Source organism: Citrus sinensis, chromosome 6 (assembly GCF_022201045.2).
Source record: "Citrus sinensis cultivar Valencia sweet orange chromosome 6, DVS_A1.0, whole genome shotgun sequence".
NCBI lineage: Eukaryota > Viridiplantae > Streptophyta > Magnoliopsida > Sapindales > Rutaceae > Citrus > Citrus sinensis.
The window spans coordinates 3,147,009-3,161,362 of record NC_068561.1 but is presented as its reverse complement, the minus strand read 5'-3'; the positions used below and the strand labels follow the sequence as shown (position 1 = coordinate 3,161,362).

Here is a 14,354-nt window from a genome sequence, read left to right as displayed (position 1 = left end):
AGCTGGTCTATTAGTGATGGTAAAAGAATCCGTTTTTGGTGGGATTGTTGGGTGTATAAGGATAAGCCCCTTGCGAACCAGGTCACTTCTCCTATTCCCGATCACCTCACTAACTTAATGGTTGCTGATTGTGTGGCAGCAAATGGGCAATGGAACTGGGCATTATTTGATCTTTTTCTCCCTCACACGGCCATCATGAAGATTGCGTCCATACATCCTCCCTCAGATTTGTTAGGTCCGGATCAATTCTATTGGTCGCATTCTAATAAAGGGAATTTCTCAGCCTCCTCGGCTTATAATGTTATCAGATCTCCGGATATTTCTTTACAGGATACTAGTTGGAATATGGTTTGGAAGTGGCAAGGCCCTCAGGGTGTTAAAGTTTTCATTTGGTTAGCTCTTCATGGCCGATTGAAAACCAAAGCTGAAATTGCACGGCGCCACATGGCGATAAATACTGAGTGTGATAGATGTGGGGCCCCGGTTGAGGATATCTTGCATGTGTTAAGAGATTGCATGGGTACGAAAGGTTTTTGGTATCGAGTGATTCCTGTAGCAATGAGGCAGCGTTTTTTCCAAGCTCCTTTTAAAGAATGGATGATGAATAATCTCCAGAATGCATGGCCTATTTCTGGAGTTCGAAATTGGGTTTGCTTCTTTGGTATAGCGATATGGAGACTATGGTATTGGAGGAACCAGTTCTGGGTGAATGGATTAGCTATGGACAGTCTATCCATGGTTAATGATGTCAAGGCTCGCACGGAGGAGGTGATTTTAATTCAAGGGTCTTCTTTGAGCTTGACAAATAAAAAAGTCAACAAATGGATTGGTTGGTCGCCTCCGAATTGGCCATGGTACAAGTTGAATTCAGATGGTGCCTGCAAAGTGAATGGTGTAGCTGCTGCAGGGGGCCTGATTCGAGATCACAGTGGTCATTGGGTTGCTGGATTTGGGATGAATATAGGGAATTGTTCAGTGACCACGGCGGAATTATGGGGTCTTTACCAAGGGCTGACTCTTGCGTGGAATAAAGGGATCCGTTGGCTTTGTGTTGAGGTTGATAGTCGCTGCGTTACTCAACTTGTGAAGAATAACATGGTGAATCCCAATGAGTTTTCTACCCTCATTCGTGCCATTCAAGAACTCATCAGACGCAACTGGCGGGTGGAGATTACTCATGTTTACAGGGAGGCGAATTTTGCCGCGGATTATTTGGCTACTTTAGCTTGTTGCCTCCCGCTAGGGCTTCATGTCTTGAACTCTCCTCCTAAAGGAGTGCTCCAGTTTATGTCCCAAGATAATTATGGGGTAGTCTATCCCCGTCTTGTTATTTCTTAGCTCTGTTAAGAGCCCCTCTTAATAAAAAAAAAAAAGGGAGAAAAAAGGCGAATATGTGTGTCTATAGTCCATATTAATTATGGGCATAGTGGCTCAGGAGCACTAAGTACATTATTTGGGCTACAACTGTTGCTTGTCAAGAAACAAAGGGGGAGTGGAATTTCCTTGTTTACTCATTGTTGATATTCATTTTGAATCTTTGATGTTCATTTGAATAATAGCTTACATTTTATTGTGACTGGAATTTCCTATCGGGGGGGGGGGGGGGGTGCGGGTGATAAGTGTTGCGACCTAAAAGAAAGTCTCAATAAATTACCTGTCTTATTCATCTCTAACCTGCTTCACAATTGACAATATATTATCATACTTAGAATTTTGGTCAATCATATTTTTGCTCAATTCGTGTTCTAAAATTTGAATCGGGATTCTTTCTTCCAACGAGTCAAAATTGTCGCCACTTTTTTCGATACCATGTAACTAGTTGGGAAAAGTCAAAATACATTGTGTTTAAAAAAGATGTGAAACGAAATAAATAATCACAAAAAAACATTTTTAGAAACTAAATTTTTTTAAAACTAAATTTCTGTGAGTAAAATTGATTGTCTTGGATTTTTGCTGACAGCGACGATACATAACAATAACCTATCTAGTAGCGAAATAACAAAATACATTAGGCTTAAAAAAAGATTGAGACTAGCTACTATATTAAATACCAATAAAAAGTGTCTTAGATAAATTACGCATAAATTACATCTTGATAGCTAACATTTAGTGATAAAAACGTATTATGGTTGATTGTATTTTCTAACCACCGAAAATGTTTATTTTCAATACCAATTGCCGCTATTTTTACTTACCCTTGAGACCAATGGTGGTGTCAAGAATTCAATCTAATAAGAATTAAGTTATTTAAAAAAAGTCAATGAGGAACAAATACCAAAATAAAAATTTATTAATATATTCAATTCAATACATTTACAATTGATCTCAAAGTGTTTTCACATGTTAAAAACATTGAAGAATAATCTTATTGATACAAAATAAATCTTTTTCTATTTATACAAAAATAATATCACTCAATCATTGATCTTTCATTCGATTTCACTGATGATTTTTAAAAAAATTCATAGCCAAAAATGCCTTTTTTTATTGTAGCCGTTGTTGGTGCAAATTTGTCAACTTATAATGTGGAAATTTCAATTAAGGACGACCCCCTTAGGACTTGGGTTTCTTTTTGTTGGATTTGACGATAATGAGTTTACCCTTTGGGCTAATCTTAATAGGCCTTTATATCTCCTCCTCTGACTTTATTTCCTTAGGTAATGAGAATGTCCTTATTTAGTGAAACTCTAAAAACACAACAAAAGGGTTGGAGGGCTAGCTTTGCCAGCGTAAACCCTCCTATGGGCAAATCAGTCATCGGATCTTTAGAAATATAAAATTAAAGAGAAAAAAAACTAGAGAGAGAAAGTCAGCATTTCCTCTCATGAATCAATTTTTTTCATAACTTTTAGTGAGAATGATGGACATATTTATAGGCGAAATTGATTTGACTAGAGTCCTAATTACTTTGATAACAAGTGTCATTATTCTTGTGACATTTAACAACATTTGTCTTCTAGCGCTCATGTTGATTGACATATGGATATGCAAATTTGTCTATGGATTAAAAGAAGAAGCATTTTATCCTTAAATTATTTTTACTGAGATTTTGGGATTATAGGAATCTTGGAACTTAGGAGGTTTGTTCAGGATAAGAGCCTAGGATCTCGATACCTTTTGGGTTTTGAATCCTTGCTACCTAGTTGATTTATCCTAGGTGGTTTGTCTTAGGATAGAAACCTAAGACCTCGGCTCCTTTTAGGCTTTGAAGACTTGCCACCTAGTTGATTTACCCTAGAACGTTTATCTACCTTTTCATAGGGATTGAATTTATTTAGGCCCTAACTAGGCTTATTCTATTTTTGGTCAAACACTTGCCTCACCCCCCCAGCCTAAAAATTTCAAAGTGAAAAAAAATTAGACTATTTTTCTTAGGATAATTTTTCTCTAAGGAATTTTTCCTTAAATTTCATCCTTATGAGGATTTTATCATAGTATATTCTTAAGATGATTTTATTTTATGATGATTTTATTTTCAAAAAGGAATTCTTTCTTAAATTTAATCGTTAGGAGTATTTTATGCTAGGATATCTTTAAAAGGATTTTATCCTAGGATGATTTTCTCTAAGGAATATTTTCTTAAATTTCATCTTTAGGAGGATTTTATCCTAGGATATCCTTAAGAGGATTTTATCCTAAGATGATTTTCTCTAAGGAATTTTTCCATGAATTTCTATTCATAGGAGTATTTTCCCCAAGGATTTTAATATTTGATTTTCACCTTTAAGAGGATTTTCTCTGAGGATTTGTTCTTTAAATTTCATCATTAGGAGGATTTTATCCTAGGATATCCTTAGGAGGATTTTATCTTAAAATGATTTTCTCCAAGGCATTTTTCCTTGAATTTCCATCTTTAGGAGGATTTGCTCCAAGGATTTTTATATTCGATTTTCAGCTTTAGGAGGATTTTATCCTAGAATGATTTTCTCTAAGGAATTTTTCCTTGAATTCCATCCTTAGGAGGATTTTCTCTGAGGATTTTTATCCTTGATTACCATCCTTAGGAGGATTTTCTCCAATGATTATTTTATTTCCTTCTTAGGATTATTTTTTCCATCTTTGGATGATTTCATTTCCATTCTAGAATGGTTTTTTTTTTTCCATCCTAGGATGCTTTTTTTTTTTCCATCCTAGGATGCTTTTTTTTTTTTCCATCTTTGGATGATTTTATTTCCATCCTAAGATTTTTTTTCCATCTTTGGATGATTTTATCTCCATCCTAGGATGATTTTGTTTCCATCCTAGGATCATTTTTTTTTATGATTCTATTTCCATACTAGGATTATTTTATTTCCTTCTTAGGATTATTCTATATCCATCCTAGGATGATTTTCGGATAATTTTATTTCCATCGTAGGAAGATTCTTGCCATCTTTGGATAATTCTATTTCCATCCTAGGATGATTTTTGGAGATTTAAACTATCTTAGGAGGATTTGTTTCCTTCCTAAGAATATTTTATTTTAATCATTACTTGTCTTAATTACAGATCTTTTTTAATTTGCTAAGATCATCTTCCTCTCCTATATAATGCCTCATTTTCCATTCTCCTTTCTTATGCAAGTCTTTACAAAAGAGAGGAGAAGAGGTTAGAGAGAAAAGCTCTCAAGGTGCTTGACTGCGGTGATCCACGGTGCTTGACGGCGGTGTTCATAGTAGCTAGCGATGAATTTTCGGCGGCCTTTTGGCAACTCTCTGGTGATTTTCCGACGACTTTCTATGAGTATATATTTATTCATTACTTTTTATTATCTATTGCCATTCTTAGGAGAGTAATCATAGGTTATTGTGACTTTGTAGGTTTTTCTTAGTTCAATAAGACCTAGTATCGAAATGACCAAGGTTAAAAATATAATGGTGGATGCTATTCCCTTGACAACTATTCATGCTACTATGAGTGATGTAGGTAGTTGTGAGTTAAAATGGGAGATAGACGAGGATGGCAGTGCATATATAGATGAAATAATAAAAAGAAAAGAGGTGATTAACTTAGAAAATTCTGAGGATGAGGACGAGCCTGTAGTTGAAGATACCCATCTATGGCAGATGTAAACGATTAAATGTGGATTAGATGAGATGTCCCTTGAGATACTAATGATTAGATATAACATTAATTGATTAATAACACTTCATCGTGCTTCACTTCGAAGGAGCATTACCAATCCTCCTAAGGGCTTTGTTGGGATCACTAGGTGTATGTGGAATTCTGGAGTACAAATCTCATTTCATCGTTATGTTCGAAAGATATTATATGCCTCAGGACTTGTTCTAGCTCAACTTTCTCATAAAGCTTGGTGTTATATTACATGTCGTATGATAGGTAGATAAACACCAAAATTCTTCAGCCTTAGGACATCTCTGTGGATGAAAAAAACTTTTAAATTCAGCTACAAAAGGATCCTTGAAGCCTAGGTAACGCCAAAGAGACCGCATTCCAACAATACAATACTAAACTTTAGGAGAAAGTTGAGCTAGAACAAGTCCTAAGGCATGTAATATCCTTCGAACATAGGGATGAAATAGAAGTCATACTCCAAAATTCTACATACTCCTAGTAATCTCAGCGAAGCCCTTAGGAGGATTGGTAATGCTCATTCTAAGTGAAGGACGGCGAACTGTTATTAATTTAGGAATGTTATCTTTAATCATTAGTATCTCAAGGGACATTTCGCTTAATCCACATTTAATCATCTTCATCTGCCATGGATAGGTATCTTCAACTATAGGCTCGTCCTCATCCTCATAATTTTCTAACTTAATCACTTTTTTTTAATTATTTCATCTACATATGCATTGCTATCCTCATCTATCTCCTTTTTACTACCTACATTACTCGTAGTAGCATGAATAGTTGTCAAGGGAATAACATCCACCATTATATTTTTATCCTTGGTCATTTCGATATTAGGTCTTGTTGAACTAAGAAAACCCTACAAAGTCACAATGACCTATGATTACTCTGTTAGGAATAACAATAAATAATAAAAAGTAATGAATAAATAAATACTCACGGAAAGTCATCGGAAAATCACCAGAGAGTTGCCAAAAGGCCACCGAAAATTCAATGCTAGCCAGTATGAACACCCCGTCAGGCACCGTGGATCACCGCTGTCAAGCATCTTGGGAGCTTTTCTCTTTAATCTCTTCTATTCTCTTTTATAAAGACTTGCATGAGAAAAGTGAATGGGAAATGAGACATTATATTGGAGAGGAAGATGATCTTAGCAAATTAGAAAGGATATGTAATTAAGACAAGTAATGATGGAAATCAAATATTCTTAGGAAGGAAACAAATCCTCCTAAGATAGTTTAAATCTCCAAAAATCATCCTAGGGTGGAAATAGAACTATCCAAAAATTATCCTAGGATGGAAATAGAATAATCCTAAGAAGGAAATAAAATAATCTTAAGATGGAAATTGAATCGTCAAAGAATGGTCCTAGGATGGAAAAAAAATCATCCTAGGATGGAAATAAAATCATCCAAAGATGAAAAAAAAAAGCATCCTAGAATGGAAAAAAATCATTAAAGAATGGAAATGAAATCATCCAAAGAATCCTAAGAAGGAAATAAAATAATCGTCGGAGAAAATCCTCCTAAGGGTGAAAATCAAAGATAAAAGTCTTTGGAGTAAATCCTCCTAAGGATGGAAATTCAAGGAAAAATGCCTTAGAGAAAATCATCCTAGGATAATATCCTCCTAAGAATGAAATTCAAGGAACAAAATCCTTAGAGAAAATTCTCTTAAGGATGAAAATCAAAGATAAAAATCCTAGGAGAAAATTCTCTTATGGATGGAAATTCATGGAAAAATTCCTTAGAGCAAATCATTCTAGGATAAAATCCTCTTAAGGATATCCTAGTATAAAATCCTGCTAAGGATTAAATTTAAGGAAGAATTCCTTTTAGAAAAAAAATCATCATAAAATAAAATACTCTTAAGAATATCCTATGATAAAATCATCATAATGATGAAATTCAAAGAAAAATTCCTTAAAAAAAACTCATCACAAGAAAAAAAGTCTAATTTTTTTTTTACTTTGAAAATTTTAGACTGGGGGGGGGGGGGAGTGTTTGACCAAAAGTAGAATAAGCCCAGTTAGGGTCTAAATAAATCCGGTCCCTATAAAGCCCATGAAGAGGTAGATAAATATTCTAGGGTAAATAAACTAGGTGGCAAGGGTTCAAAGCCCAAAAAGAGTCAAGGTCTTAAGTTTCTATCCTAGGACAAACCACCTAAGATAAATCAACTAGGTGTCAAGGATTCAATGGGCAAAAGGTGCCGAGATTCTATGCTCTTATCCTGGACAAACCTCCAAATTTCCTATAATCCCAAAGTCTTAGTAAAAATAACCTAAGGATAAAACGTTTCTTCTTTTAATCCATAAATAAGTTTGCATACCCATGTGTCAATCAACATGGGCACTAAAAGACCAGTGTTGAAAAATATCACAAGAACAATGACACTTGTATCAAAGTAATTAGGACTCAAGTCAAATCAATTTCGCCTTTAAATTTGTTTCTCATTCTCACTAAAAGTTATGAAAAAAATTGATTCAAGAGGGGAAATGATGATCTTTTCTCTCTAGTTTTCTCTCTCTTTAAATTTATATTTTTAAAGATCCGATAACTGACTTGCTTGTCAGAGGGTTTAAGCCGACAAAGCCGGCTTTTTGATATTTTTCTTGTGTTTTTAGAGTTTCATTGGACAAGGAAATTCTCATTAATTAAAGAAGAAAACTGAGATGAGGAGATATAAAGTCCCATTAAGATTAGCCCAAAGAGTAAACTCACCATCATCAAATCCAACAAAGAGGAACTCAAATACTAAAGGGTTATCCTTAGTTAGAATTTCTACATGAAGTTGCCAATGGCTCAACCGCCACCCACTTTGTGATGTAATCAATGGCAACTATAGCAAACCTTACTTGCCCTTTTCCTTTTAGATCAATCCCTCATTGGGCAAATGGCTAAGGAATGGGGAGATGAGTTAACTACTTGGAGGTTGCTTGGGTATAATAGTGAAACTTGGCATTTATTTTACTTTTTTACTAGCTCCAACGTATCTTGTTGCATCGTCGGCCAAAGGTATTCTTGTCTCATAGCTTTGTAGGCAAGTGTTCGTTCTTCAAAATGATTTCCACATATCCCCTCATAGATTTCACGTCGGACATTATCTCCATATTTGGGTGTTAAACACTTGAGAAGAAGAAGTGAATATCCACATTTGTAAAGTTGATTATCCATGATCACATACTTTATAACTCGGTATCTCACCTTTTTTTTATTCATTCTTGTTCTCAGGTAAAGTTCCATTCATAAGATAACTCATAATTGGGTCTATTTAGGAACTTCGATAGTCAACAATTTCCAATTCATTTTCTTCGAATTTGATTATGCCTGGCTCGGGAATGATATCTACTAGAACTAATCTTAGTAAGTCCTTTTCTGGTGAGAAATCCAGTTGAGCCAATGCATCAGCTCGTGAGTTTTTCTCCCAAGGAATTTGCTTTACCTAATAATTAAAGTCCCTTAACAACTCATTAACTCAATCAAGATATTCAATCATGTTGAAATCTCGATCTATACAGTTGCAATTCACTTGATTAACTACCAATTGAGAGTTGCTAAAGACAAGTAAATCATTTGCATCTAATGCCCGAACTAGCCTAAGGCCAACTAGAAGAGCTTTATACCCTGCATCATTATTGGTAGCATTGAAGCCATGCCTAAGAGCTCATCCGATCTCAACATTGTCTAGGGTGATTGCTATAAACCCTTCTCCACATCTTAGTTTACTAGAGGATCCATTGACGTAGAGAGACTATTTATCTTGATGTTCTTCCTTAGGATCAAGTGATATTATCTCTCCTTTAGTGAAATCAGTAATGAAGTTTGCCACTGCTTGCCCTTTCAATGATGTCTTAGGATGATACAAGATGTCAAACTCTCCAAGCTCAATAGCTCATTTTGTCATCCTTTCTGAAATATCAGGCTTAGGTAAAACTTGTCTAATTGGCTGATCAATGAGGACAATTATAGTATGAGCCTGGAAATAAGGGCTTAGCCTTTTTGCTGAAACAATAAAGGCTAGGACAATCTTTTCAAGACTTAGATACCTTGTTTTTGCATCAACTATTGCTCTATATATATAGTATCTAGGTCTTTGCATTCCATCATCTTCTCGAACAAGGACAGAGCTAGTGGCATGTTCAAACACCGCAAGATAGAGTAAGAGGGACTTACCTTAGATTGGCTTAATGATAAGTGCATATTTTCCATATATTTTGCTATTAATTTCTCCATCTTTTTCTTATTTTGGTCTTAAATGTTTTAGTTATTTTAGTTAATTTTTAATTTAGTAAATTATATTTTATTGTGTTAATTTTTATCTTAGTTTTATTTATTTTGTTATTTTAGGTATATTCTGGAATTAAAGAGAAATTAAATCAGAGCATTTAGAAAGAGAAATTTGATTGAAGATTGAGAGACAAAAGTGCACAAGAGATCAAGCATTGGAAGGAATTAAAAACTAAAAAATATTCTCTAATTAAAGCTTGTATGGGCCAAGCAAAATTAATGTTGCACATGGAGCTAAAATTGGAAAATGGAAGTAAAAAAAGAAGCCAAGCCAATTAACAAGCCAAGCCATCACATGAAAGCAAAATTGGAAAACATAGATTGCAAACCAAAAGTGGCCAGCACGTGAAAGGAAAGAGAATAAAGCCTTTTGGCTTTAGGAAATCATGGCCAAATCATTATTGGCTTATTAATTGAAGCATGAAAATGGCGGTTTTGGGCTTTGGATTTAATTCTTTCCATGCAAGGATTTAAAAAAAAAAGCCACGATTGAAGCATTGTAAAAAGGATCAAGCGGAAGCAACACGGAGGGATTTTGCTTTTGGCAGCCAAGAGGATTTGAGGAACCAGTAGCCACAAGAAGGGAAAAACAAGGGAGAAATCGACAAGGAATTGAAGAAAAAGGCAGCCGCTTGAATTAATCTCCATGATTGGTTTTGTCAATTCTCTTATTCCCAATTCAATTATGTTAAGCTAGATTTTTATTTGGTTGAGAGTGAATTCAAAACTCCAAACATGTCACATGATTAATTTTTAATTTCTATCATTCAATTTATTTAATTGAGATTGTTTATGTTCTTCTATAATTAATATTCATAGTTTATTCTTGTTTTATTTGAGTGGCCAATTAGATAGGATTTGAATAAATTCTATTACTAGATTAAAATTCTTGATCCGTAATTGTCTTGATATTTTAATCATTAGTAGCAGGTTGGAATCAGTGATTTCAATTGGAGAACATAACCTAGGTTAAATAATCCGAGTTTGTGTGTTTATTGCCTAGATCAACCTAATATCTTTCTCTGTTTAATGCTTCCATTATCTTAAATTTAAAGAGCTTGTTTTAAATTATTTAATGATTAGAGATTAGGTGAAGAACTTATTTTACCTAACGACACACTAAGGAAAGATTGAGACTAACAGAGCTTATTGTTGTATACGGTTGATAGTTTCAATATAAATTGATGATAGTATTGATATATTATGTGCATGTTTGGTGGTGGCGAATGATCCTTTAACCAAAGTTTTCATAATTATTATTTCTTTCTCCTTTAATTAGAGTTTTTATTAAATTATTGTTCATAGTTTTAATTTTTTTTATTTCTTACTATTTAGTTAAAAATTCATAAACCCCCCATTTATTTACAACTAGAAAATAGAGCTGCACTTCGCGCGGTTTTGAAAAAAGAATTTAATATTATTCTTTTTTCTTACTTTACACTTGATAAAATTGATAAAAAATATGAATTGATTTTTTTTAAGATGAGACAGCCTTATGAAAAACCAAAAAAAAAACTATTAGGCAGCAATACAAATAAAGAAGCAACACAAGATAAAGAATAAAATTAGAGAATATATTATAGAGTGATTTTATTCATTCCAATTGTGTGTGTACAAAACAAAAAGATGAGCTCTCCTTTTATAGTTATATAATCACTCCATGAAATTAATGAAAAATTATGGATCATAATTCCTTGTGGGATAGTGAGAGTTATAAGGAAGCTAAAGGTTACATTTACTAATGGGAGATAGTGGGGAGACTAAGAGATATATGTTATGAACATTTACATTTATTTTAATAAATTCATAACACTCCCCCTTAGATGTTCATTACAAAGAATATGCCTCATTAAAACCTTTACATAATTGTTGTTGTATAATAACAATCAAATTAATTATGAGAAGATGAAAAGCCAAATCTAAAAGAAAATTTATCTATTTATTAGATAATAGAGAATATACAAAGATGAGAAATGGTGATGCACATCACCTCTTATAGTCCTAGCTTTATATATATATATATATATATATATATATATATAGGCATTTTCTTTAGTTAGATTAATTTATATTATTATTACTACTATTATTTTATTTTAAATCCTGCTTTAGAGTTGATAATAAATATAACTAGCATAGTCTCTGTGGGATCAATCCTTACTCGCTCTGTACTAATTATTTATATTAGTGGTAAGGTTTTAAATTTGGTGCACCTTAACGACACTACCAAATTTTTGGCGTTGTTGCCGAGGATTAGCGTCTAGTTTGTTTATTATCATTCGTTTTATTTTATTATTTTTATTTTTATTTCTTTTCTCATTTTATTTATCTATTTTATTTTAATTAGTTATTTTTTGTTCTATATTTAGATTTTCATGAGTATAGAGGACATTCGATTGAAACTCGAACAACTTAAAGTTAAAGCAACCTCATCATATTCAGAACTCGATTTTGCCATCCACATTTCACTCCCGAAGACAGAGCCAAGCAGCCTAGAACCCGAACCGATGGCTCATAATAACAACCGAACACTTAAAGAGTTGGCAGCTCCTAACTTGGACTAGCGACCCTTATGCATTGAGAATCCAAACCCTTAGGTAAACTTTAAACTCAAATCTGGGATTATTCATCTTCTTCTTACTTTTCATGGTCTTGTAGGGGAGGATCCAAATAAGCACTTGAAGGAGTTCCATGTGGTCTGCTCCACAATGAAACCAACCAGAGTTTCTAAAGAGCAAGTTAAGCTAATGGTCTTCTCATTCTCTTTGGCGGATTCAGCCAAGGAATGGTTGTAGTATCTCCCCTCTGGTACTGTCTCTACATGGAATGAGATGCGTCAGCTATTTTTGGAGAAATATTTCCCAGCATCAAAAGCTGGCAGCATTCGGAAAGAAATTTGTGGAATTCGATAGTATAATGGAGAGCTGCTCTACGACTATTTGGAACAATTCAAAAAGCTATGTGCTAGTTGTCCACACCATCAAATAAGTGATCAATTTCTTATTCAATACTTTTATGAGGTTTTACTACCTATGGATATGAGTATGATTGATGCCGCTAGTGGAGGAGCACTCGTGGATAAGACACCAAAAGCAGCTCGAAATCTCATTGCTAACATGGCTGCTAATTCCCAACAGTTCAACATCAGGAACGATCTACTGCCGCCACCTAAGCGAGTCAATGAGGTAAATACCACTTCTCTAGAACAACAAGTTTCAAATCTTACTTCTTTAGTGCAACAATTAGCTCTAGGGCAATAAATGAGACCGTGTGGCGTATGTTCTATGGTCGGGCATGCGACTGACATGTGCCATGCTATCCAAGAGGGTTCACATGAGCAGGCCAACGCAGTTGAGGGGTTCTTAGGCCAACCAAGACAAATGTATGATCCATACTCTAATTTTTACAATGAAGGGTGGAAGGATCACCTTAATTTTAGGTATGGGAACCAATAACAAGGCATTTCTAATGTGGCACCGTCTCGACCACCGGGCTACCCCCAACACCGAGTGCAACAACCTTACCAAGTTCGGCCACCTCCACCTCCTCAAAATCAAGGTACGTCTTTGGAAGATCCTGTAAAAGCTCTCGCTACTAAGTCTATGCAATTCCAACAGACTACCCAGACACAACTCCAACATTTAGAGAATCAAATTGGCCAACTGGCCACATCTATGAGTAGGATAGAGGGTAGAACTTCAGGAAAGTTACCTTCTCAACCAAAAATTAATCCAAAGGAGAATGCTAGTTCTATGTCTCTTAGGAGCGGAAAGCAATTGGAACCATTATTAACTAAGTCATCAAAAGTGTCCACAACATCATCGCCTTTTGTGACTAATTCCTCCTCTGAGGCTCTTCCTTTAACAAGGAAAGACGATTCCTACTCGGCATTGCCAGTCGATCCATCTGGCCAGGTAAGTACCCCCTCACCTCGAATTAATTCTCTTTTCATTCCTCCACCATTTCCTAGCAGATTTAAACAATCCAAGAAAAAGGAACAAGAAAAAGAGATCCATGAGACCTTTCGTAAAGTAGAGGTAAATATTCCTCTATTTGATGCTATTAAACAAGTGCCGCGTTATGCAAAGTTTTTGAAGGAATTATGCAGCAACAAGCGAAAGTTGAGCGGTAACGAAAAGGTAAGTGTTGGAGAGAATGTTTCTACTGTAATTCAAAGAAAACTTCCGCCTAAGTGCAAGGATCCAGGTACTTTCACTATCCCATGCACTATTGGTAATACCATATTCGAAAGATGTATGTTAGATTTAGGGGCCTTAATTAATGTTATGCCATATTCAATTTATAACTCCTTGAATTTAGATCCAATGGAAGAAACTGGTATAATTATTCAATTGCTTAACAGATCTAATGCTTACCCGAGGGGGGTTATGGAAGATGTTCTTGTGCAGGTCAATGAATTGGTCTTTCCAGTTGATTTTTATATCATTGAAATGGAGGATGAGTTGTCACCCAATCCCACTCCTATTCTGTTGGGGCGGCCATTCCTTAAGACAGCCCGAACCAAGATTGATGTTCACGATTGAATCCTTACAATGGAATTCGATGGTGAAGTGATTCGCTTCAATATTTTTGAGGCAATGAGGTATCCCAGTGATGTTCATTCTGTTTTTGCCATAAATGATATTAATACTTTGGTGCAGGATTTCTTTGAATTATCTGGTAATGACAGTTTTGAAATTGCCATAAACAAAAATCTTACGAAAGATGATTTTAAGGAACATGCAAATTTGATAAAGTTGGATGATGAGGTAGAGGAAGCTATGGCGATCTTAGATGGAGCAGTCACATTACGCACCAATGGGTATAATGTCTCTTACCTTGAATTGCCTTTATTAAACGAGAAACTTTTACCTTCAATTGTGCAGGTACCTACCAGAGCACCTGCAATATATTTACTTGGGTGAGAATTAAACACTTCCAGTCATAATTGCTAAAACCCTCACTTTGGTTCAATAAGAAAACCTAATTAGGGTG

The 14,354-nt window shown here is 34.8% G+C and overlaps 1 protein-coding gene across 1 annotated transcript; it reads left to right on the top strand.

Moving 5' to 3' along the window:
- Window positions 1-12,391: 12,391 nt before the first annotated feature.
- On the top strand, window positions 12,392-13,903 carry LOC107176621 (uncharacterized). Its single transcript, XM_052443721.1, has 3 exons — window positions 12,392-12,544; window positions 12,977-13,565; window positions 13,680-13,903. Exons 1-3 carry the CDS (start codon window positions 12,392-12,394, stop codon window positions 13,901-13,903), a joined length of 966 nt encoding a protein of 321 aa, XP_052299681.1.
- The last annotated feature ends 451 nt before the right edge of the window (window positions 13,904-14,354 follow it).

Excerpts from the sequence above, each read along its gene's own strand:
- LOC107176621 (XM_052443721.1), top strand. The coding sequence starts at position 12,392 with ATGGATATGAGTATGATTGATGCCGCTAGTGGAGGAGCACTCGTGGAT. Across the intron at positions 12,545-12,976 it reads CACCTAAGCGAGTCAATGAG|ACTACCCAGACACAACTCCA; the intron begins GTAAATACCACT and ends CAATTCCAACAG. Across the intron at positions 13,566-13,679 it reads GCCTAAGTGCAAGGATCCAG|ATCCAATGGAAGAAACTGGT; the intron begins GTACTTTCACTA and ends CCTTGAATTTAG.